The 24,645-nt window shown below is 40.1% G+C and overlaps 1 protein-coding gene across 7 annotated transcripts in view; it reads left to right on the top strand.

The window, feature by feature from the left end:
• LOC131190986 (uncharacterized) overlaps positions 1–24,645 on the top strand; it is a 53,898-nt gene that overhangs the window by 23,115 nt on the left and 6,138 nt on the right. For 4 of the 7 annotated variants that reach the window (XR_009153391.1, XM_058168598.1, XM_058168602.1 and 1 more), the window contains 3 exons: positions 3,902–3,988; positions 21,398–21,484; positions 23,925–24,008. Coding sequence is in view for 6 of the 7 variants with exons in the window: in XM_058168598.1 (XP_058024581.1) it covers positions 3,902–3,988; positions 21,398–21,484; positions 23,925–24,008 (258 nt within the window). In the remaining variant the exon portion in view is untranslated. The other 3 variants (XM_058168603.1, XM_058168600.1, XM_058168601.1) reach the window with 3 other exon arrangements.

The raw sequence follows: 24,645 nt of genomic DNA, 5'->3' as shown, positions 1-24,645 counted from the left end.
CAGTAGCCGAGCCGCTACATAAGTTGCTAGCAAAGAAAGCTGTGTGGTCATGGGGAAAAGAAGAGGCTAGGGCATTTGAAGGGGTAAAAAACCTTTTGTCCAGCGATAGCCTCCTCATCCAGTACAATGGCACATTGCCACTAGTACTAGTTTGCGACGCTTCACCATATGGGGTGGGGGCAGTGCTTAGCCACAGGTTACCGAATGGAACAGAAGCCCCTATAGCGTATTATTCCCGGACTATGTCCTCTGCGGAAAGGAACTACAGCCAGTTAGATAGGGAAGCGTTGGCCATAGTCTCCGGGGTTAAGAAATTTCACGAATACTTATTCGGACGAAATTTCGAGATAGTCACGGACCACAGACCCCTTCTAGGGCTTTTAGCGGGTGACCGCCCAACGCCCGTGGCACTTTCTCCCAGGCTGACCCGATGGACTATTTTCCTAGCAGCATACTCCTACAAATTGCTCTACCGCCCAGGAAAAGACTTAGGGCATGCGGATGCTCTGAGCAGATGCCCTCTACCAGAGACAATTGAGGACCCCACCCCGGGGTCACCTGTCTTACTCTTTGGACTCTGGCCCAGTCACATCCAAGCAGGTGGCTAGGGCATTGTATAGAGACATTACAATTCTGACTGTGATCGGTTGGGTGCAAAGGGGTTGGCCCGCTGCGCCGGGCGAGCGTTTCAAAGACTTTGCGAAAAAACAATCAGAACTGTCTGTTCAAGGGGGGTGTCTGTTATGGGGGGATAGGGTAGTTATCCCAGAAAAATTACGCGAAAATGTGTTGGAACTGTTGCATGAGGGCCACCCAGGGATTGTGCGGATGAAGAGTTTAGCGAGGAGTTATGTATGGTGGCCCTTAATGGATAAGGACATCAGCGACAGGGTAGGGAAATGCCAATCCTGCCAAGAATCGAGGTCGCTACCCCCTACAGCCCCAGTTAGAGAGTGGGAGAAACCCCAGGGGCCTTGGTCCAGGATTCACATAGATTTTGCGGGGCCGTTCCATGGGCAGACCTTTTTAATTGTGGTAGATGCCTACTCAAAATGGTTGGAAATAATCATCATGAAAAGCACAACGGCCGAAGCAGTAATCACAGTCCTAAGGCATCTATTCGTAACACACGGCCTGCCCAACACCCTAGTCTCTGACAACGGCCCGCAATTCACGGCAAATCAGTTTGAGGGGTATCTAGCGGGAGAGGGTATCAGACATGTCCTCTCGGCGCCTTTCCACCCGGCGACGAACGGACTTGCAGAACATTTCGTTCGGAGCACCAAGGAAGCGCTATCTAGGATAAGTCCAGGCGACTGGCAAACGAAAATAGACACTTTCCTGGCCGTCCAACATAGGACCCCTTGTGTAACAACTGGCCGCAGCCCAGCAGAACTTTTAATGGGCAGGAAACTCAGGTGCCCGCTAGACCGACTAAACCCAACTTATACCCCAGACGGGTACAAGGGTATTCAAGGAAAAACCAGGGAAATGACAGTGGGTGACCTAGTATGGGCACACAACTATAGCGAGCCCAACATGGTTAAAGGGAAATTTTGGGCATAACCGGACCCAAATCATACGTAGTAGACATGGAGGACGGCCGGGTATGGAAACGCCACATAGACCAGCTAAGAAAACGTATACCAAACAAATTAGAAACCAAACAACCAGGCCCTGACTACCAATTGTTTGAATCTGCAGCTGACTCAAACCCGAGGCGAGCGGAGGACTTATCTGATTCCGATGAAGTCCAGCGACGCCAACCGGTTCCTCCTGAAGGCAACAGGAACGATTCAGCCAATAATCCAGGGCCGGACGGCCTAGAGGAGGAGCGGGGAGGAACAAACAGTCCCTCCGACCAGCTCGACTCTCTCCCAGAAAATGAACTGCGCAGGTCAGAAAGAGTTAGGAGACGCCCTGTCTACCTGTGTGACTACGTAGAGAGATAGCATGTAGATATTATGTAAATAGAGGTACAAAGCGTTCTGGGAGGGAAGAAGTGTAATATATTTTGAACTTTGAGAGGGAATTTTGGGCGGGAAAATTGCACGTTGCTGATTGGTTGAAGCCTCAGCCAAAAGAGTATTTAAAGAGGGGTTTTTGCCGGTTGTCTTTTGCTGGGTCACAATAAACTAAAGAGCTGTTGCCACTCGTTGGTCTCCTGCCTCTTCATTGCCCGAACTTAACAATTGGCCCCTCCCATAAGGTTTAAAAGGAGACCAGCACCAGTGTCTCAGTTTGCCGGAAAGCAGCGTTGCAACTGCGTTCTTGCCCCGTTCACTGCTCTGGAAGTTTATCAGCAAAGACCTTGGCAGTTATCCAAGTTGAACCAGGTTTGAGATAACCAAAGTCTGTTTTGTTTGTGAAGCCCTTGTTTTCTTTTGAGTTTCACGACGCTGGGAATGAGCTAATTCCCAGCTGTTTGAATAAAGTATATTTTTACTAAGGACTGCGTTTGTTGCTGCCTGCTTGGGCCTGGGTCACAACATCATGGCTGTTTAGTTGTTCTTTCAGACACTCTTCACATTCATAACGCTTAATTTGTCAGTAAATTAAAATAGTCTTAATGCACAGCCAAGAAGCAGTAGCATCCATGGGAAAAGCCAAAACAAACATGACAAGAAATGTAGCATCACGAGATAAGCCTAGCTCCTTCCTTAAGTGCATCAGAGTTATATAAAAGATGCTAAGTTTGAGTTGTGACCCCACAGATTTATCTTGCCACTTTTTAACATTTGCACAAAACTTTATGAAGAACATTAGGCATTACTACACATAACTCAAATGATATCATTTGTATTAAAGTCGAAGTTAAACTTTATATGTCACTCATTCAGATTTCATTGAAAGAAAGGATAGAATACACACAACAGTGATACAAAGTCCTGTAGATGTGCATAGTTAACTTTGCTATCAACAATGCATGAATTCTACACATTATTAATGTAAATTTTACAACAGAAAGAGCTGTCTTACGATGTTTGCCATCCAAAAGAAGCTGTGTATAGAATTTTTCTGTCCAATAAGAGAATATCAGAAATAGACTCAGAAGACATCTTAATAAAATTGCAGTACAGGTAGTCCTCAAATTACAACAGTTCGTTTAGTAACTGTTCGAAGTTACAATGATACTGAAAAGAGTAACTTATGACTGTTTTTCATACTTACAACCATTTCAGCATTCCCGTGGTCACTTGATCAAAATTTGGCCACTTGGCAACTGGCATGTATTTATGACGGGTGCAGTGTCCCAGCGTCATATGATCCTTTTGTGAATTTCTGACAAGCAAACTCAATGGGGAAGCTAGATTCACTCAACAACTATGTTACTAATTTAGCAACCACAGTGATTCACTTCACAACTATGGCAAGAAAGGTCATAAAACGAAGCAAAATTCACTTAACAACTGTCTCGCTTAACAACAGAATTTTTTTTTACAATTCAATTCTGACCATAAGTTGAGGACTACCTGACAACAATTTAGATTCCCTGGAAGACAGGATGAGGGCTCAGCACCTAAATAGCTCCTTCTAAATTCTGTGATTGTAGGAGACGGATTCCTTACCTTTGTTTGAATTCTCTCATTTCAATTGTTATGTCTGTTTCTTCTATTATTATATAATCTCAATATATTTTCCTCCTTTTATATATGTATATGTTTATATATTTATATATTATATATATTTATATATGTATACATTATTGTGTACATACCTAAATAATGGTTAATTTTATTTTTTGATACAAATTGTATTTTGTTGCAATATAATTAATACTTATGTATGTTGTCTGGAAAACTTGAAAGAATCAGCAAAAAACTAATTTTAACATGCATATAAGGATGTTTTCTGATTTTAGATGACTTTCAACATAATATTTTCAAATTTGTTTTTTAAGAACCTGATCATCAATCAAGAAGTAGAATGCCTTTAATTGCAATACCAATAATTCTAGTTCTAATGCTGGTACTTTTCTGCTACATAAGTAAGTGAATTTTTTACAGTTAATTTTTCTTTTACTACTCTTTTTCTGGAAATAATCATGGAATTCTGAATTTTATTCTGAATTCACAGACCCAGGCGCACACAGAAAGCTAGCAAGCAGAGAAAAGCTGCTTAATACTGTGTAAACATAGGACAAAGTACTATATTTACAAGACTGTCTGTTACATACCAAATAAGGGGTGAGCTGTAATCTTTACTCAGGTCCGCCAAAAAACAGATGGGAAAATACTGGAAGCTCATTGGCTAGGCTGTCTGCCTGTCCCTATAAAAGGGCAAGCTGTCAGACGAGCCTGTTATTGGGTTGTACTGGTCTACTAATAAAGAGCTGTTGTTACTGAAGAACCATGTCCGTCTTTTCCATTGCCCGATCCAACACTGGCGATGAAGGTGGGATCAGAAGGTTAGAAGGACAACAAGAGTGTAACATAGACCAGTGTCCCCGTGGACCTGGGAATCACCGACCGCCATCAAATGATGTCCGCAGAATCATCGTCTGCCAGCATGATGACCGCTCATGCCCCGCCGGCTCCATTCAACCCAGACTCTGACAATTGAGACTCATATATGAATCACTTTGAGTGTTTTATGGACAAACGACCTCCTGAGACTGTCCGATAACTGTAAGTGAGTGTTGTTTCTCAGCTATTGCAGTATGGATGTATTTGACATGGCCAAGGCTCTCATTGAACCTGCCGCGGCTTAAGCGGTACCGTGGGCCACACTCCAAAACACTCTGTGGGTTCATTATGCCCCAGCACACTCCAAGTTTATATGATGGCATGAATTCCATAGCAGACTATAGGAAGAAGGAGAATCAGTGAATCATTATGTAGTGGTGCTCAGAAAAGCTGCCGCATACTGTGAATTCAGAGAACTGGAGGATGTGCTGTTGGAACAACTTATAAGTGGAGTGAGGGATGTTAGCCTGCAATGACGGTTGTTAGCCAAGCCAGCCCTCATTCTGCAAACTGCCTTAGATGAGGCTAGAGCGGCTGAAAACTCACAAAAATCAGCAGCAGCCCTGCGAAGAGCAGGAAGCACACCAATGTCATGCCCAACCACCACAGTACATTAGGAGAGCACCAAGCTGATTGAATCATCAGAAGATAAAAATTACATGCCAGCTCCATGATGAAAATTACATGCCAGCTCCATGACGAAAAAAAGAGAGCCTACTCAGAAACAGAATGGAAGCAACTCCTGTGCGCGGGACCACACCCCAGAGCAGTGTGAAGACATAAGGACACTGTGTGCCAGAGATGCGACCGTAAGGGGCACCTGGCCAGATTTTGTCATGCCAGCAGCTTTTCGAGCAAAACAGCAACCCACTGGTACCGCAATACCCGAAAAGCGAAAGACACACCAGTGGAGACCCAAGCGCAGAGGGAAGTCCCCTCCTGAGGACAAGGAGACTAACATCAAGCACACCAGCTTGGTGGCAAGAAAGATCCATGTAACAGTGCAAATCGAAGGTACGGAATATGAGATGGAAATTGACATGGGTTTGTCCCTGACAATCATTTTGTGGGAAACGATTAAGAATACAGTTCCTGGCATACAGAAGAGAGACTTGAGGCCCCAGAGAATGCAACTCAAAGACTACCAAGGGAACTGTAACCCTGTCATTGGAAGCGGAACCTTCCAGATTCGATTTCAGGGGTTTGAAGGCCCTTTGAAAATTACAGTGATCAGAGGGGCACTGCCAAGCCTGCTCAGCTTGGATTGGTTCAAGGCCCTGGGTATGGGAGTGACTGGGATCAACACCATCACAGATGCCAGCGCGGACACCCTCATCAAGGAGTTCAAGGATGTCTTCAGCCATAGCCTAGGCAAGTACAAGGGAATGCCTATTTCCTTCAGCCTAGATCCTAAAATAGCCCCAATTAGAATTAAGCCTAGAAGAGTCCCCCTTGCCATTAGATCAAAGATAGATAAAGAATTGGACAAATTAATTGGCCAGGGAATCCTTGAGCTGGTCGAACATGCCTGCTGAGAAACCCCATAGTCATGCCAGTCAAAGCTGATTGCTCGGTCCGCATCTGCGTGGACTATAAGTGCACAATCAATAAGGCTCTGCAGCAGAGCACCTATCCTGTCCCATCGTTCAGCACTTACTGCATTCATTAGGAACAGGAACCATGTTTGCCAAACTTGACCTCGCACAAGCTTACAAACAGCTGCCAATCGATGACAGAACAACAAAGGTGCAAACCATCATCACCCACAGGGGTGCATTTAAGTGTCGCCATTTACAATTCGGTGTCAGCGTGGCACCAGAACTGTTTCAAAGCATCATGGAATGGCTATTACAGGGCATTCTGGGGGTAGTACCCTATTTTGATGATGAGCTGGTGTCCGCTGCCGACAAACCAACTCTTTTTATCCGCCTCAGGGCTATACTAACTAAATTCAGAGAGGTGGAACTTAAATTAAAGCATGAAAAATGCCACATAGCCATGCAGTGGGTAGAGTTCCTGGGGTACATGATAGACGGTTCAGGGATTCACCCCACCAAAAGCAAAATTGCTGCCATTAGGGGGATGCCCCTGCCCCCCAAAACAAAAGAGAACTGCAAGCCTTCCTAGGCTTGCTTAATTTCTACAGCATGTTCCTAGCGCAGAAGGCTACCGTAGCAGAGCCGTTGCATCAGCTGTAAGGGGAAAAGGCTTCCTGGGTCTGGGGCCAAGCTGAAGCAGCCACTTTTGCTGCTGTAAAGAATCTGCTGGTGTCGGACAGCATATTGGTCCATTATGGTGACTCTCTGCCCCTTGTTTTGACTTGTGACGCCTCCCCATTCAGGGCTGTGGATGTCCTCAGCCACCAGCTGCCAAGTGGTTGGGAGACTCCTATTGCATTCTATTCCTGCACGTTGTCCGCCGCCGAGCATAACTACAGCCAGCTGGACAGGAAAGTGCTGGCTGCAGTCGCTGGGATCCGGCACTTCCATGGCTATTTATATGATAGAGATTTTACCCTTGTCACTGACCACAAGCCCCTGCTGGACTTATTGGCGGGGGATCACCAGACTCGGACCATCATGCCCCCTCTTATGGTACAGTGGTCCCTCTATCTGGCAGCATACAGCTACTGGCTGATCCACCACCCCAGAAAATCGCTAGGCCATGCAGATGCGCTCAGCCACTCCCCTGCCGAGGACATTTCTTCTTTGCCCATCACTGCAGCCAAGATTGCTCGGCACTCGGCTAAGGACAGTGATCTACTGCAGATTATGAACTATGTGTCGCAGGGGTGGCCTGCGGCCCCATTGAAGGAGAATGTCCAACTGTATTTTACACACAGAAATGAACTGTCTGTATTGAAGGGCTGTCTGTTGTGGGGGGAAAGGATGGTCATACCCTCCAGATTAAGGCGGGAAGTGCTAAAAGTCCTGCATGCGGGTCATCCTGGGATAGTCAGGATGAAAGCCCTGGCTAGGAGCTATGTCTGGTGGCCGAATATGGACCACAACATTGCGGAATGGGCTGCCACCTGCTCCCTGTGCCAGGAATCCATACCGGCTCCTACCGCTGCCCTGGTTAAAATATGGGAAACCCCTCAGGCACCCTGGTCCCAGGTGCACATTGACTTTGCTGGGCCAGTAAAGGGGCAAACCTTTCTTATTGTGCTTGATGCTTATTTGAAGTGGTTGGAAATAGTCCTGATGACCATCACCACTGCCGAGGCAGTTATCAGAGCACTCAGGAGACTGTTCGCCACTCACGGTCTTCCTGATGTGCTAATTTTGGACAATGGCCCACAATTTACGGCCATCCCATTTGAAGTATTTTTGGCTGAATTGGGCATTAGACATACCCTGGTTACCCCCTTCCATCCGGCCAGTAATGGCCAGGCCGAATGATTGGTGAGATTCACGAAGGAGGCTTTGTCCAGGATGGGTCTAGGGGACTGCAAGCCCGGGCTGATAAATTTTTACTAATTCAACACATCACACCCAGTGGGGCAGCAAACAAAAGCCCCTCAGAACTCCTGATGGGATGGAGGATCCGATTACAATTAGACTGGTTGCACCCAATTACATTACAGAAAACCCTCCCGATTTGACAGGGAAAATTTAGAAATTTGGCCTAGGAGACAAGATCTATGCCCACAATTATGCTGGGGGTGCTCTCTGGATTCTGGCCACCATAATAGAGGTATCCAGGCCTCGCTCCTACAAAGTTGAGCTGGAGGATGGTAGATTGTGGTGACGGCACTTGGACCAACTCTGAGGCATATTGTTGACTCTCCGCTCAGGCTACCAGAAACAGCTCAATCCAACAAGCGGCCAAGCCCTGAAATTGCTAATAATTAATATAATCAAATGTCTAACCCTAACTCAAATCCGATTGTACAGCATGAACGCCCACCTGAAGAACCAAGACTCCAGCACAGATTCCCGGAGGGGTTGGGCCTTCCACTTCCAGCCCTGCCCCGTGAAATCTTCCAGGCGATTCCATTGGCGGGTATTGAAACAGCAACTAGTCCACCCACTCAAGTTGACACCCAGGACCAAACTGAACCCCACAGGTCAACTAGGACTCAAAGTAGCCCCATCTACCTGCGTGATTACGTCTGTAAATAGGTTGTGATTAGTTAAAATGTTTTCCAAGAAGAGAGGGAAGTTACATACCAAATAAGGAGTGAGCTGTAGTCTTCACTCAGGTCTGCCAAAAAACAGGGAAAATTAATGGAAGCTCATTGTGTAGGCTGTTGGGCAACTCCCTACAAAAGAGCAAGCTGTCAGACGAGCCTGTTGTTGGGTTGTACTGGTCTACTAATAAAGAGCTGTTGTTACTGAAGAACTGTGTCCATCTCTTCCATCGCCCAATCCAACACTGCCTATACATTTTATAAACATATTTATATAGAGTAACCAAGTGTAAATTATGTAATGTATGCCTTAATTCTTAAAACTTAACTAAATGATTTAAATTTCTGTCACTTTGCTTATACTACAAAAATCTTTCACTGTAGGGGCTTCCGGTTTGGCACCGTAGGTGATGGCGGTGATCTTTACGATCACCAACCTCTGGATTATGTGGAATCGCTAGGACAGCTTAAATCTGCTGTCCAGCGGTTCGGAAAACCCCCTCTTCGGGAGAAGGAGAAGGTGGTGAGCTGAGGGCAGAGGTTGAATTTCCCTAAAGCCCCTGAGAAAAAAGGGGTTTGAAGGGTTAAGTTCCCTCCAGTAACCCGAAGTGCTCCAGATCCGAGGATTCTTCTGCTTTGGCGGAACCAATCACCACGACCAAACGCCGAGATTTATTTTGGACAATAAAGGATTATACCGGACAGAACGAAAGTGGGAGAACTTTATGCAAGTAGCCAAGCCGATTCCCTGATACTTTGTAACAAGTTTGAAAACAGTAAAAAAATGGAGGCGAATTGTTAACAAGTTAACGAGTGGAAAGCGAAAGCGATACTTTCAGCGTTTGTTGTCTGCAGTTGGTAATTTGCATGTTACTTGCTGCTTTAACTCTTTAACTCTTTGCTGCCTGCTGATAGAATCTAGAATCTAGGGAGATTTTTAAATATTGCTTTAAAAGACTGTGTTTCTCAGAAGTTAAGAAGATTTAAAGTGAATATTAAGTTGGAAATAAATAAATAAATAATTTTATAGAAGATGGCAGCCAAACAATTAAAGTCTACTGTAACAAAGAGCTCTGGAACTTTATCAGCTGGTGCCTCTCCAGCTCATATAGCAGAGACTAGAACATTGAATTTAGAGGCGTTACAAGAGAACTTAAAAGGCTTTATAGAAGAAAAATTTAAAGTAATAACTGATGAGATGTCTGAAATGAAAGAGCAGATATCAGAAATTCAAGTGGGAAATAAAGAAGTTAAAGAAGGATTTGTAATGGCAGTACGAAGTTTGGCAACGAATGTGATTTTATTGGAAGAGGAGGTTGAAGAAATTAAGCAACATAATTTAAAATTAGAAAATAAAATGGATCAATCTTCTGCTATCCAGCCGCTCTGGCTAATCTCTTTCACCCAGAGAAAAGCTTTGAAGCTGGCTAACAGCCGTTCTCCCGCTGTTTCACCAGCTTTTACAGAATCTCAGTTCGGGACGCCATTCCAGGCGTCCTCTCGGGGAAAACGAAACCACCGGAAGTCAGAGGGGCTCTGCTTTCTTATGCAGAGTCTCGGAGGGCTGCCTGCATAACCCAGCCTCACTCCAGACTCGGCTCGATCTTGTTAATTAAGCAGGACAAGAGGAAAACGCCCACCTCTGCTCAATTGATTCCGTTTTGAATAACTTAAAGCAGACGGGACAAATACAAGTGATCGATTACTGGGGAAGCAAGAAGAGAGCTGACTTCTACTCCTTTTTAAAAGGGGAAAACTTTTTCTCACTTGAACTTAGTGAAGGAAGAAATGGCGTCTGAGAGGAAGTGGATTGGAGGCTGCTTGTGAGAGAAAGTGAAGTTCGTCTTTGTGGATTTTAGCTGAATAGAAGCTTTCCAGAGGAGGCAAGGTGAAAGTTTTTATTTTACAACTTTAATTGGAGACTTTTTGAGACTTTGAGATTTTATAATTCTAATTAGAGACTTTACTTAAATTAAAATGGCTTCTAAGCCACCCAAAGTTCCCATGACGAGAAGGGGATCTGAAACTAATTTAGAAGATATATTAAAGGAACATAATAGAGTTTCTGAAGAGCGATTTAAAGAAATTATGAATAATATTCATGGTGTGAAGGATCAACTTAGGGAAGAAATTAAAGAGACTAATAAAAAAATTAGAGAAGATTTATTGATGGTTTTTCAAGGTTTGGCAAAAAATTTGGAAGTAATGGAGGATAAAGTGGAAGTAATTAGTCAAGCAAATCAGTATTTGGATAATAAAGTTGGAGAGCTTCAAAATAAAGTGGATAAAAATGAGGATCATGTGGTGGTATTGCAATATAGAGCGGTGGAGAAGGCTTTGAGAATTAGGGGTCTTCAAGACCGGAAGGAAGAAGATCTTAAAAAAGTTATATCAGAAGCCTTAGCTGAAATGTTAGGCATGGACCCTCGAGAAGTTGATTTTCAAATTGATAAGGCATATAGGGTTAATTCTTGGGTAGCGAGGCAGAAAAAGCTCCCAAGAGATATTGTAATTTATTTTTTAACTTCTACAATAAGAAATCAGATTTTGCAAGCTACATACCAAAAGAAATTGCAAATAGCAGAACAGGAGGTGTTGGTTTTGAAAGAGATCCCTGCTAAAATGTTAAAGGATAGAAGGATTTTAGGTTTTTACACAAGAGCTTAAGAAGCATCAGATTCAATATAGATGGGAGGTTCCAATTGGTTTAACAGTATTTTTCAAGGCAGGAGATATCGAATTGATACTGAATTGAAAGCAAAGATTTTCTTTTAATGTATTGAAAGTGGATGTAGAAACAGTGGATAAAAGTCTTCAAGAGAAACAGAGTGGGGAAGCTGAAACTGCACCTGTGATATCAGTACCTCAAGAACAATCTCAAGAACAAAGAGTGACAAGGGGAGCTATTAGGCGTAAGGAGATGGAGGAACGACTTCAAAGACAGGAACGGGATTCTACTACTGAAGCTGTGGGAGGAGCCAAGCCGAAGAGTAAGGGTCTTCAGCTAATTGCTCAGAAGCTTCAAGAGGCCAGAGATGGCAAATAAATTTTTGACATGGAATGTTAATGGTTTAAATTCAGCACAGAAAAGAAGAAAAATATTCCATTATTTGAAACAATTTAAAAATGATGTGATATGTTTGCAAGAGACACATATAAAATTATCAGATCAGAAATATTTGATTAATTCGAAATTAGGTAAACATTTTGTTTCTTCTGCTCCGAATAAGAAAAATGGTATAGTTATATATTTGAAGAAAAATATATCAAGTAAATTAATTGAAACGGACATTCAAGGAAGATATATTGCTATTGAATTGATTTTAGAAGGAAAAAAGACACTTGTGATTGGCATATATGCACCTAATCAACAACAAGAAAAATTTTATAAACTGTTACATGAAAATTTGACTTTTTGGGACTATAAAACATTTATTATATTAGGGGATTGGAATGGTGTAATGGACACTAGAAGAGATAAAAGAACTCTTTCTAAGAAAATTCCTATGCATGCAAAATTGCCTAAATCTTTTTTTGATTTGATGGAAGATTTTGAGTTGAAAGATATATGGAGAAGGCAGAATTTTGATGATAGAGATTATACTTATTTTTCGGACAGGCATCAATCTTTTTCACGTATTGATTTTATATTAATTACCAATGACTTGCTTTCTAGGGTTAGGAAAACAAAGATATTTCCAAGGTGTTTAACTGATCATAGTCCGGTATGGATGGAGTTGCAATATGAAGGTGGAAGAAGATCATGGAGAATAAATGAAAATTTGTTTAGATATGAGGATAATGTAAATCAATGTAAAAAACAAATGAAAGAATTTTTTGATTATAATTTGGGAAAGGAACTTGATAGAAATGGTGTGGGACGCGAGCAAGGCCTTTATGAGAGGAAATTTGATATATATTAATAGTAGACAGAGGAGAAAACTACAAAAACAGCGAGGGATTTAGAAGAGGAAATTCAGAGGAAACAACAATTATTGGTATATAATCCACATGATTTAAAAACTACTGAAGCGATAAAGATATTACAGAGTCAATTTAATATGTTAATGGCAGATCAGGTGGCAACCAATATACAATATGCTAAACATAATACTTTTTGTAATGCCAATAAATCAGAGAGGTGGTTGGCTTATATGTTAAGGAAAAGACAGAAAGCACGTACTATTGAAGGAATTGAATACAAGGGTAAAGTGCGATTTCAACAGGATAAAATTAAAAAAGCTTTCTTGGAATATTATACAAATTTATATGCCAGAGATACAATATTGAATATGGATATTGATAAATATTTGAAAGAATATAAGGTTAAAGGTTTAACTAATGAACAAAGGGAAGAGTTGAATCGGCCTATAACTTCTGAGGAAATTATTTTGGTAATAAAGCAATTAAAAATAGGAAATCCCCAGGCACAGATGGACTTACAGCAATATATTATAAAAAGTTACAGGATGAGATAGTTGGTCCACTTATGGAGTTATTTAATCAGATATTGATGGGAGGAGGAGTACCACCATCATGGAGGACTACTTTTATTTCATTGATACCAAAAGAGGATCAGGATTGTACTAAGCCTGGGAATTATAGACCGATTTCACTCTTGAATAATGATTATAAGATTTTTGCAAAAATAATGGCAAATAGGTTAATGGAAATTGTACAACAAAGGATTCACACTGACCAGTCTGGTTTCATAAAAGGGAGACAAATGAGGAATAATGTTAGGCAGATAGTGAATTTATTGGAATATTTGGAAAAGAAAAATCAGATTCCGGCAGCGTTTATATTCTTGGATGCAGAGAAAGCTTTTGATCGTTTGCATTGGGAATTTTTATTTAAATTAACAGACAAAATGCAATTTGGAAATGGTTTTACACGAATACTTAGGGCAATTTATGGAGAGCAAACAGCTCAGATAATAATTAATGGTAGTTTGACAGATAGTTTTAAAATTGCGAAAGGAACAAGGCAGGGGTGTCCTTTATCACCTTTATTGTTTATTTTATCTTTGGAACCTTTATTGGATAAGATAAGAGAGTTAAGGGAGATAGAGGGTATTAGAATTAGAAGATATGAATATAAAGTTAGAGCATTTGCAGATGATTTGGTTGTTATGTTGACTCAGCCTATAAATTCGAGTGTATATTTGTTGGAAGTAATTAATCAATATGGAAGGGTCTCAGGGTTTAAAGTGAATCAAAATAAAACAAAAGTGTTAACCAAAAATATGATTAAGAACCAGAAAGAAAAACTAGAGGAAATAACAGGATTTTGAATTGTAAAAAAGGTTAAATATTTAGGAGTCTTTCTTACTTCATCAAATGGAAAATTGTATAAGAATAATTATGATGTGTTATGGAAAAAATTCAGAAGGAAATGAATACTTGGAAAAATTACAATTATCTTTGTTAGGAGAATAGCAGCTATAAAATGAATGTTTTGCCTAAATTCTTGTTCTTGTTTCAGATGATACCAATAATTAAGAAAGATAAAAATTTGGATGAATGGCAGATTGGAATTAATAAATTTATATGGGAAGGGAAAAAAGCGAGAGTCAAAATGAAAATAATGCAAGATACACGGGAAAGAGGAGGATTGAAAATGCCTAATTTAAAACTGTATTATGAAGCAGTTGTTCTTTCGGTAATAAGTGATTGGTTTAATTTGACGGAGGAAAGGATTTTGAATATAGAAGGTTATGATTTATTATATGGTTGGCATGCATATTTATTGTATGATAAGAAAGTAGATAAAGCTTTTAAGAATCATGTGTTGAGATTTTCTCTTCTGCGTGTCTGGAAAAAATATTATTATAAGTTAAATTACAAAATTCCTATATGGGTATGTCCTCGGCACGCAGTAGAGAATATAAATATAGAACAGGAACAAGAAATGATTACTTATAAAGATCTTTTATACAATGAGAGGGGAAATTTACAACTAAAATCTTTGGATACATTAAAAGAAGAAGGGAGGAATTATACTTGGTTTCAATATGGACAGTTAAAGGCTAGATGGAAAGAAGATCAGAAAATTGGTATCATTCAAAATGAAGAAAATCTGGTTAAACAAATTAGAAATCAAACTCAGGGGCATATAAAGAGATTGTATACTGTGTTGATAGAAATAGATTCTGAAAGAGGATTGTATGATAAAATGGGCACAGAATATTCAAGAACCAATAATGTTGGAAACATGGGAAAAAATTTGGGTTAGAAATGTTAAATTTACGCAAGCGCAGAATTTAAGGGAAAATTTGTATAAGATGTTTTATAGATGGCATTTAGATCCTAAGAAATTATCATGTATGTATCCAGATATGCAAGCGAAATGTTGGAGATGTAATTGTGATGATGCTACATATTTTCATGTATGGTGGACTTGTAAGAAAATTAAGTCTTTCTGGATAAGAATCTGGTGGATTATGCAGAATGTTCTGAAGAAGAAGATAAAGTTCCTACCGCAATTTTTCCTTTTGGGAATAACAACGGACTGTACAGTGATTGAGACTAAGTTGATTTTGAACTTAATAACAGCAGCACGACTGTTGATTGGACAATATTGGAAGAAAAAAGAATTACCCACAATAGAAGAATGGATATTGAAAGTTTCCAATTTGGCTGAGATGGCTAAAATCTCAGCCTTCTTGAAAGACAGTACTCAAGAAAAATATTTAAATGAATGGAAGAACTGGATTGATTATATTCAAAATAGATATCAGATTAAGAAATTTCGGATTGCTTTTGAATGAAGGATGTTATTTTTGATTTTAATGGAAGAAGTCAGGTTATGTGAGAGAGAAAGATTATAATTGTGTTAGATTTTAAAAATTTAATGTATGACTGTTTTGTTTAAGGAACTATACCTTGTGTTTGCTCCGGGAAGTCCGGGGGGGGGTTTAGGAGGGAGGGGGGGAGGGGGAAAATTTAATTGTTGTAAAACTTTTTTAATAAAAAAAAAAAAAAGAAAATAAAATGGATGAATTTCAAAGTAAAATGGAAAAAACAGAGGATGAAATAGTTTTGATACAATATAGAAATATGGAATTTGCTCTTAGAATTCGAGGTTTGAAAGAAAATAAGGAAGAGAATTTAAGGGAAATTTTTTCTGAAGTATTTGCTGAGATATTAGCAGCTCGTCCAGCAGATGTGGCTTATCAAATTGAAAAAATATATCGTGTGAATTCTTGGATAGCAAGGCAAAAAAAGTTGCCAAGGGATGTTGTTATTTATTTTACAAACAGAATAGTGAGAAATCAGATTTTGCAAGCTTCATATAAGGGGGAGAAGATTCAGATTGCTGGTCAAGATATCTTGATATTAAAGGAAATTCCACCAAAATGTTAAGGGCTAGGAAGGAATTTGCCTTCCTGGTGAATGAACTTAAAAACATCAGATTGAATATAGATGGGATATTCCAACTGGTATAATAGTATATTATGCAGGAAAGTACATCGTTTCAATACGGTTGGAAAAGCAAGAGAATTTTATGTTGAGGTATTAAAGTTGAAGTCTTCCCCATTGGAAGCTAGAAGAAGGGAGGCTGAAGTGAAGGAAGAGAAGTGAAGCAGGTACAAGAACAGATTGTGATGGAAGAAGATTTATTACAAGTGTTGGAAATACCTACGACGGGTTTAGATTCAAAAGAACAAAGGCTGACAAGAGCTGCTGCTAAACGCAAGGAACAAGAGATGAAGGCACAACAACAACTGGCAACTACTACAACGGAAACAGTGGGAGGAGCAAGGCCTAAAGTAAAATGTGATCTGCGGCTGGTGTTCCAAAAGTTTCCTTGACCGATAATGGCAATTAAACTATTATCTTGGAATGTTAATGGCCTGAATTCACAGAAGAGAAGGAAAGTATTTCATTATTTGAAACAATTTAAAAATGACATTACCTGTTTACAAGAAACACATATTAGATCTTGCTAAATGTTGGAGATGCGATTGTGAAGATGTTACTTATTACCATATATGGTGGACTTGTAAAAAAGTTAAAGCATTTTGGATTAAAGTATGGTGGATCATGCAGAATATTTTGAAAAAGAAGATTAAGTTTACTCCGCAGTTCTTTCTACTAGGAATAATTATGGACTATACAGCTATAGAGGCTAAATTGATTTTGAACTTAATAACAGTCGCAAGACTTTTGATTGCTCAGTATTGGAAGAAAGAAGAATTACCTACAATTGAAGAATGGACACTCAAAGTATCAAATCTGGCAGAGATGACAAAAATCTCCGCTTACTTGAAAGACTATATACTAGAAAAATATATTTTAGAATGGAAAATGTGGATTGATTATATTTAAAATAAGTATCAGATAAAAAAAATATCGAATAGCATATGAGTAAATTTAAGAAATATTTTGTATTAGATATATTTTTGAAGGAGAGGGGAATTGAGAGTGTGACTAAGTGTGGTGTGACTAGAGATTATAATTTAGGAATTATTTTGGATTATGATTGTTAGTTTTGATACCCTGCATTTTGTTCTGGGAAGTCGGGGTGGGGGGTGGGGGGTAAGGGGGAGGGGAATTGGGGGGGTTTTGGTAGAGATGGAGTGATGGTTAATGTACAGGGATTATTGAAGAAATATAATTAATGTAGGGTCAGGTCTGCATAGTTACCATTTTAGAACGGTGAGGAGGGAGAAAAGAGAGAGTAGGAGGTAGGAAAGAGGAGAAGAGGAAGGAAGAGGGATAGTAGAGGGAGAAGGAAGGTGTAGGGTGGAGGGAGGAGTGGATGTAGATAAGAGAAGGAGAGGAAGGTTTGGAAAGTAAAAGAAGGTAGAAGAGGGAAGAGTGTTAAAAAGGGTGGTGGTGACTGGGCAAGCCCGACTAATTGTATATAACTGTACATTGGATGAATTATTTGATATGATTGTAAAAATAAAACTTTTTATAAAAAAAAAAAAAATCTTTCACTGTTTCACTTCCTTCCCCACTTAGCTCTGCCACTACCTAGTTTCAGAACTGTATTTGCTCTCTGCTGACTCTTTTCTGCAGATTCTTCTTTGTCTTCAGCTGCCTCAGGCTCCCTCCTGGTTCTTCTCTTTAACTATGGTGTGTCTGGTTCCTGCTTCCTTTGCTAATGTCCCATCTGATCAGCTCTCCTCACAGCAACATCTTCTGTCAAGCTTAAAAGAAATCACCGTTCCTCTGTCTACCTGCTGCAATTGTTGCTTTTAGTTCTTTCTTTGGAAACCTACTGTATGAACAGCTTGAAAGTAATTCTAAGACGTTTAAATTCCCCTTCCCCTTCTCGGCAAGTACCCACATGTTTAAACTGGGCAGGTGACAGACCACTGCAGAGAAAAAATCTTGATAGTCTCACATAGCATTTTTTCTGACTCAAGGCATGCTTTTCATGCTCCAATGAAAAAGAACCTGAAATGTTTAAGAGTGGTATACTAATTGTGAGAATTAGAAACAATCCTTGGAGTTCCCATATTTTTGGGAAATATTTCTATTTAATTAACTCTTCCAATGTTTACAACAAGAATTTTACCTCCCCTCAAATATGTGTGTGTGTGTGTGTGTGTGTGTGTGTGTGTGTGTGTGTGTATGTGTGTGTATGTATGTATGTATGTATGTATGTATGTATGTATGTATGTATGTATGTATATTTAAAAATCATAAGCACAAAAATCCAAGGGATTTCTAACTGGGGAAGCATTTTGTAGTTCTCCTGTCGTGGTCAGACCATTTCCTGGTAACCATGAGTTTTTCTGGTGGAGTTCTCCACCACAGAGGGGAGTTGATGTCCTATTCTGCTGTTGGAGGCTTGTGGGGTTTTGGATGGGGAACAACAGACTTCAGTTCAATCTTGGCAAGAGCGAGTGCTTCAGTGGTGGGGTTGCTCCTGGTTCAGTCTGGTTCTTGCGAACCAATAGTAATGGTAGCAGGAGGCTCCGCTCACCTGCCCCGACATCATCACTGATGATCTGCGCATGTGCGCATGCTCCCATTGCAAACTGGTAGTAATGGTAAGTGTAACCCACCCCTGGAGTGCTTGTGTTTGGTGGTTATCAGGTTCCGAGAACTTGCCTTCTGTGGTATGGTCTGCCACAAACAGACCTGGTACACAACTGGGGAGATCCTTCTGTTCAATGAGCAAGTGGCAGTTGTAGCTAAGAGGCCTTTTACACAACTTCAGGTTGTGTGTCAGAATAACAGAGTTGGAAGGGACCTTGTAGGTCTTTTAATTCAACCGCCTGCACAAGTAATAGACACTATACCATTTCAGACAAATGTCTGTCCAATCTCTTCTTAAAAACGCATCCACAGCTTCTGGAAGCAAGCCATTCCACTGCTTGATTGTTCTCACCATCAGGAAATGTCTCCTTGGTTCTAGGTTGCTTCTGTCCTTGATTAGTTCCAACCATTGCTTCTTATCTTGCCTTCTGGTGCTTTGGTTGACCTGCTCTTTGTGGCCGCTCCTCAAATATTATATCATGTCACCCTGGTCCTTCTTTTCACTAGATTAGACAAACCCAATTTCTGCAATCGTTCTTCATATGTTTTAGTCTCCAGCCCCCTAATCATATTTTTTGTTGTTCTCTGCACTCTTTCCGGGCTTTCAACATCTTTTTTATTTTGTTGGGACCAAAACTGAATGCAATATTCTAAGTGTGGTCTTAACAAGGCGTTATAAACCTTGTTTATTAACATTTCACATGATCTTGGTTCTCCCCATCTGTTAATGCAGTTTAGGATTGCATTGGCTTTTTTGGTGGCTGCAGCACGCTGCTGGCTCAGTGATTGTCTATGGCTGAGTGGTTAATGACACTGAGCTTATCAGTTGCTGAACTTGTAGCCTTGGTTCAAGCCCGAAGCACCATGCAAGGAGTTCCCATTCCTGCTCCAGCTCCTGCTCACCTAGCAGTTCAAAGGCATGCAAATACAAGTAGATTAATAAGTGCCACTTCAGCAGGAAGATAACAGTGTTCCATGTTCCTTTGGTGTATACCCATGCCGGCCACATGAGCATGGAAATATGTTTGGACAATTCTGGTTCTCTCTGCCAAGAAATGGAGATGCGCACGATGCCCTAGAGCTGGACATGACTTTCACCACTAGGACTTCAAGCTCTCCCTCGCAGTTGCCAGGTTCCACCAATTCTATACCTGTATATTTGTTTTTTCTTGCCTAAGTGTAAAACCTTACTTTTCTCTCCATTGAATTTCATTTTATTAGATAGGGCTCAGTGTTCAAATCTATTGAGAGCCTTATGGATCTTGAGCCTATCTTCTGGGGTGTTGGCTATTCCTTCTAGCTTGGTGTCATCTGTAAATTTGATGAGTTCCCTTCTATTCCCTCTAAATTGCTTATGAAGATATTGAAGAGTACTGGGCCTAAAGCAGAACTTTGAGGTACTCCACTGCTTACTTCCCTCCATGTAAATATATTTCCCTTAAGGACTACATGTTGATTGTGGTTTGTCAGCCAGTTACAAATCCATACGGTGGTGATGCCGTCTATTCCACATTTTTCTAGCTTACCAAGAAGTAGGTTGTGCTCTACTTTGCCAAATGCCTTACTTAAATCTACTATGTCCACAGCATTTCGCTGGTCCACTTATTTAATTATTTAGTCAAGCAATGAAATAAGATTTGTTGACATGATCTCTTAGCTTCTAGTTGTAGCTTATAACTTTACTTTCTTCTAGGTGTTTACAGATCTGTTGCTTGATTATCTTTTCCAGTGACTTCCCAGGTATTGATGTCAGGCTGATTGGTCTGTAGTTTCCTGGATCCATTTTTTCCATTTTTTGAAGATGGGAACTACATCAGCTCTTTTCCAGTCCTCTGGTAGTTCCCCAGTGCTTTATCTTTGAAAGATACGGTTTAATGGTTCCAAGATAATGTCTGCCAGCTCCTTCAGAACTCTGGGATATAATATAATCCATCAGGTCCTGATGCTTTGAACTCATCTAGGGTGGACATGTGTTCTCTTACAATTCTCTTCGCTATTTTAAATTGTATTCCTAGTCTGTCTTTTACGGTTTTGTTTTGGTAGGTTGTGCTATTTTTGTGTGTGTGTGAAGACAGATGCAAAGAATGAACTAAGCAGCTCAACTTTCTCCTTGCTGCCCACCACTTCCTTGCCATCTTCTCCCATTGGTGGAGTGATTGTTTCCTTGACTTTATGGGTATCATAAATGAGTGTCAGTTGCACCCATTTCTAGATCAAAAGTTTCTAAGGCATTCATGCCCTGTTCACCTCCAGAATAGATTATTGAAATGCATGCTATGTGGGGCTGGCCTTTAAGAGCATCCAGAAACTATAGCCAGTGCAAAATATAGTGGCGTGGACAGTTGTGTGCAGTCCTTGATCAGTACGCATTACATCTCTGCTTTGTGAGCTGCACTAACTGCCAGTTTGCTTTTGAGTTCAATTTAAGGTGTTGGCAATACCGTATAAAGCCATACATGGGCTTGGGGTTACATCTGCCCATCAGGTCTTGCAGGAGAGGCATGTTATGACTCCCATTCACCAAGGAATGTCATCTGACAGAACACAGGAGAGCCTTTCTGCAGCAGCACCTGCTTTTGGGGACATCATTCTCCAAAACATTAGGCTGGCCCCAACCCTGTGTTTATGACTTGGGATGAGTGTGAAATATTACAATTGAAACATACTGATTTTTGAAACACGTGAACATCAACATTAAAAGCAAATTAAAGAGCAAACATTTACTGTATTTTATCATCAGAATTATCTTTAATAAATACTATTTAATGGTTTATTCTAATTTGGCTCCTTTTGTTTTTTATTAGAGAAGTATTTGAAAAAAAGGAAAGAAAGTAAGATCCTTAATGAGTCAGAATCTGAAGCAAAGAATGCAAGAGGAAATTGCAAGGAAGGTAAATACGATTGTATCTGTTGTTGCATTTGCATAATAACCTCCCCTTGCATAAATATACTTTTGAGTTTCTTTTGAAATGTTTGCTTTTTTACTTTCATTTTTTAATGTATTGGAGGGTTCTAAGCATCTTCTAGAACCATTGAATCTTAATGAATCAAACTGCATGCCACTATCCTCTGAACAATCTCTCCTAAAAATGAAAGGTTGGAGAGAGACCAGGGTCCAAAATTTTTGGGTCAAATACAGCTGGTTTTTGACTTTCAACCATAATAGTGCTCAAAATTAAGGTGATAAGTCGTTGTGGTCACTAGGTGGGTCACAAATATAACCATGCCCAATTTTAAGACCTTTTTGGTGGTGGTCATTAAGCAAATTCATTTTATCCTATGAGCATTTTTTGCTGGAAATTGGAAGTTACACTGGAAACCAGTACAAAATAGCAAAAATCACAGTCACGTGATTGCAGGATGCTGCAGATGGCCATAAAGTTGTCAAGTGCCCAAAATGTGACCACATGACTACAGGGAAGTGTGACCATCAGAACATTCTAATTGGGTCATTTTGGGGGGATCTGTTGTAACTTTGACTAGTCACTAAGGAACTGGTCATTAAGTGAGAACACCCATAATATCTTTTTTGTTGTTGTTCTTCTTCAAGGATGATGTACCACTGTGTTTTCCAAGAATCTATTAACCACTTTTCCCAGGCAATCTTGTTATTTCCACAAGTTCCAGTTCATAGGTGTCAGAGAGAACCTTTTTGTCTTCAGAATCACTACATTCAGACTGAACCCTCATAACCCCACAAAACATTGCCTCTGTATCAGTATTGGACTTGCTCAGCCAATGTCCAGCTCCTAGTGGATGTAAAGGATTTTGGCCTGTAGATGTTTTGCAATTTTATCAGAATAACCAATTCTGTTCCAACTTTTCCTAAAAGAGTCCAGGTCATCATCACCTTCAAGAACTCCTCAGTATACTGAGGCAGTTCCACACCCCCAACTGCTGTATATATAGTCCTTATTTAGTGACTGTATCAGGTGATGAAAAAGTAATTTTGTGAACAATTCTTGCATTTAGAACTTTTGCAGACCACTAAAGTAAGGTCATATGCATAGTTGTGCTTTCACTTAGTGACTGCTTTGCTTAACCGAAATGCTGGTCCCAACTGTGGTTGCTAAGCAAGGACTACCTGTATAGGGAAAAGACTACTTAATTAGGAGATCAACACAACTGCGCATATTCAAATCCTTGGGGAAATCTCAAGCATCCTCTAGAAACTGAGAAACTCTAGAAATCCATAAGTTATCTGAGGCAGATTAACTCAGTGGATCCTTGTATAGGTTGCACTATATCTAACAAAAACTGACAACAGTAATCCTCACTTTTGGATCTCACCTGCTTAAAGACTGAAACCAGATGTAACATGTGGCTTCACATCATGCCTCTACCTCAGCATAAGTTCAAGTCTCCTAGCACATGAAATCTATAATCAGTCTTGTAGGGAATGGTGAAATCCAGCAACTAAGCAGAGATATACTATCAGCTCTACTAAGTAAACCAGTCCAGAAAATCAACTCTACACGAAAACTAAAACTACTTTTATTGATATTGGCTATAATAATAGAATCTTAAGATCTTTTTTTTCTCTGCCTCCCAACCTTTTTGCATGCCAGTGATCAGTGAGGTATGTGCCTGAACTTGCTTCTGGGAACTTAAATACTATCTTTGACTAGGTAATAGTTCTTGCATTTTTCTGTCAAAGTTGCTTTTCTTATTTTCTACATATAGTTCAGCACCAGAAGTATCATCAATTCAACATGATGCTTAAGCCCAACCTCACAAATAAGAGCTTATATCTGGTTTTCTGTGGATACAATGTGTGGCTCTGTTAACCTGAAGAGCCTTTTATACTTCAATAATTTTCCAAGCATGCAGTAAATAATGTAAAGGTTTTTTGTTTCTAATTTGCCTTTTCTATTTTGTGTTTATATATTCCTGAACAATGTCATTGGTTCTGTTTCATAAACTGCTATATAAAGATAAATGTATTTTTATTTATTAAATTTGTCACCCGTCTCATTCAAAGCGACTGCAGGCGGTTTACATTAAAATCATTAAAGATAAATATTTCTAAAACGATAAAAATGGAAATTACACTGTAAAATAAAATTATAGTTAAAAGATGGGGAGGGAAGGAGCAGGGGGCAGGGGAGATGGAACTGCCTCTTAATTCATCAACCATCTTCAGTGTGATGCTCCCCATTTCTGTCTCCAAGACATCTGGCGGAGCCAGGTCTTCAGGCCTTTATGGAAGATCAGAAGGGTGGGGGCAGATCTCACCTTAGGGAATAAGATGATCCTAAGGGCAGGTGATTAATAAGTATGATTAGAGTTTCAAATGGTTGCCTTTTTGGTTTTGCTTTTCCTATTTGACAGAGAATTCTGAGTTGCCAGAAGAAGAAAGAGAATCACTTACTAAATTTGAATTGGAGAGTGTTGGGGGAAAAGAAAAAAGTGAAGGTGAGGAATGTTGCATCACTGTCCAATAAAGCACAACAGAAAAGAGAATGAATACAGAATGACAGAGTTGGAAGGGATGTTGGAGGTCATCTAATCCAAGCAGGAGACCCTATATCATTCCAGACAAATGACTGTCCAGTCTCTTCTTAAAAACCTCCAGTGATGGAGCTCCCACAACTACTGGAGGCAAGCCATTGCACTGATTAATTGTTCTCCCTAAAAGGAAATTTCTCCTTAGTTCTAGGTTGGATCTCTCCCTGATTAGTTTCCATCCATTATTTCTTGTCTTGTCCTCAGGTGCTTTGGAGAAAAGGTTATTCCCCTCTTCTTTGTGACAGCTTCCCAAATATTGGGAAATTGTTTTTATGTCACCCCAGTCCTTCTTTTCATTAGAATAGACATTCTCAGTTATTGCAACCATTCATAATATATTTTGGGCTCCAGACCCCTAATCCTCTTTGTTGCTCTTCTCTGTACTCTTTCTAGAGTCTCAACATGTTTTTTGTATTGTGGTGATCAGAACTGGATGCATTATTTCAAGTGTGGCCTCACCAAGGCAGCCTATTATAATACTAATACTTCAAGTGATTATGGTACGATTCCTCTGTTGGTGCCATCTAGGAGTGCACTGGCTTTA

The sequence above is a fragment of the Ahaetulla prasina genome, chromosome 2, assembly GCF_028640845.1.
Source record: "Ahaetulla prasina isolate Xishuangbanna chromosome 2, ASM2864084v1, whole genome shotgun sequence".
NCBI lineage: Eukaryota > Metazoa > Chordata > Lepidosauria > Squamata > Colubridae > Ahaetulla > Ahaetulla prasina.
Note: the sequence above shows the minus strand (reverse complement) of the source record. Positions and strands in the feature narration are given on the sequence as shown.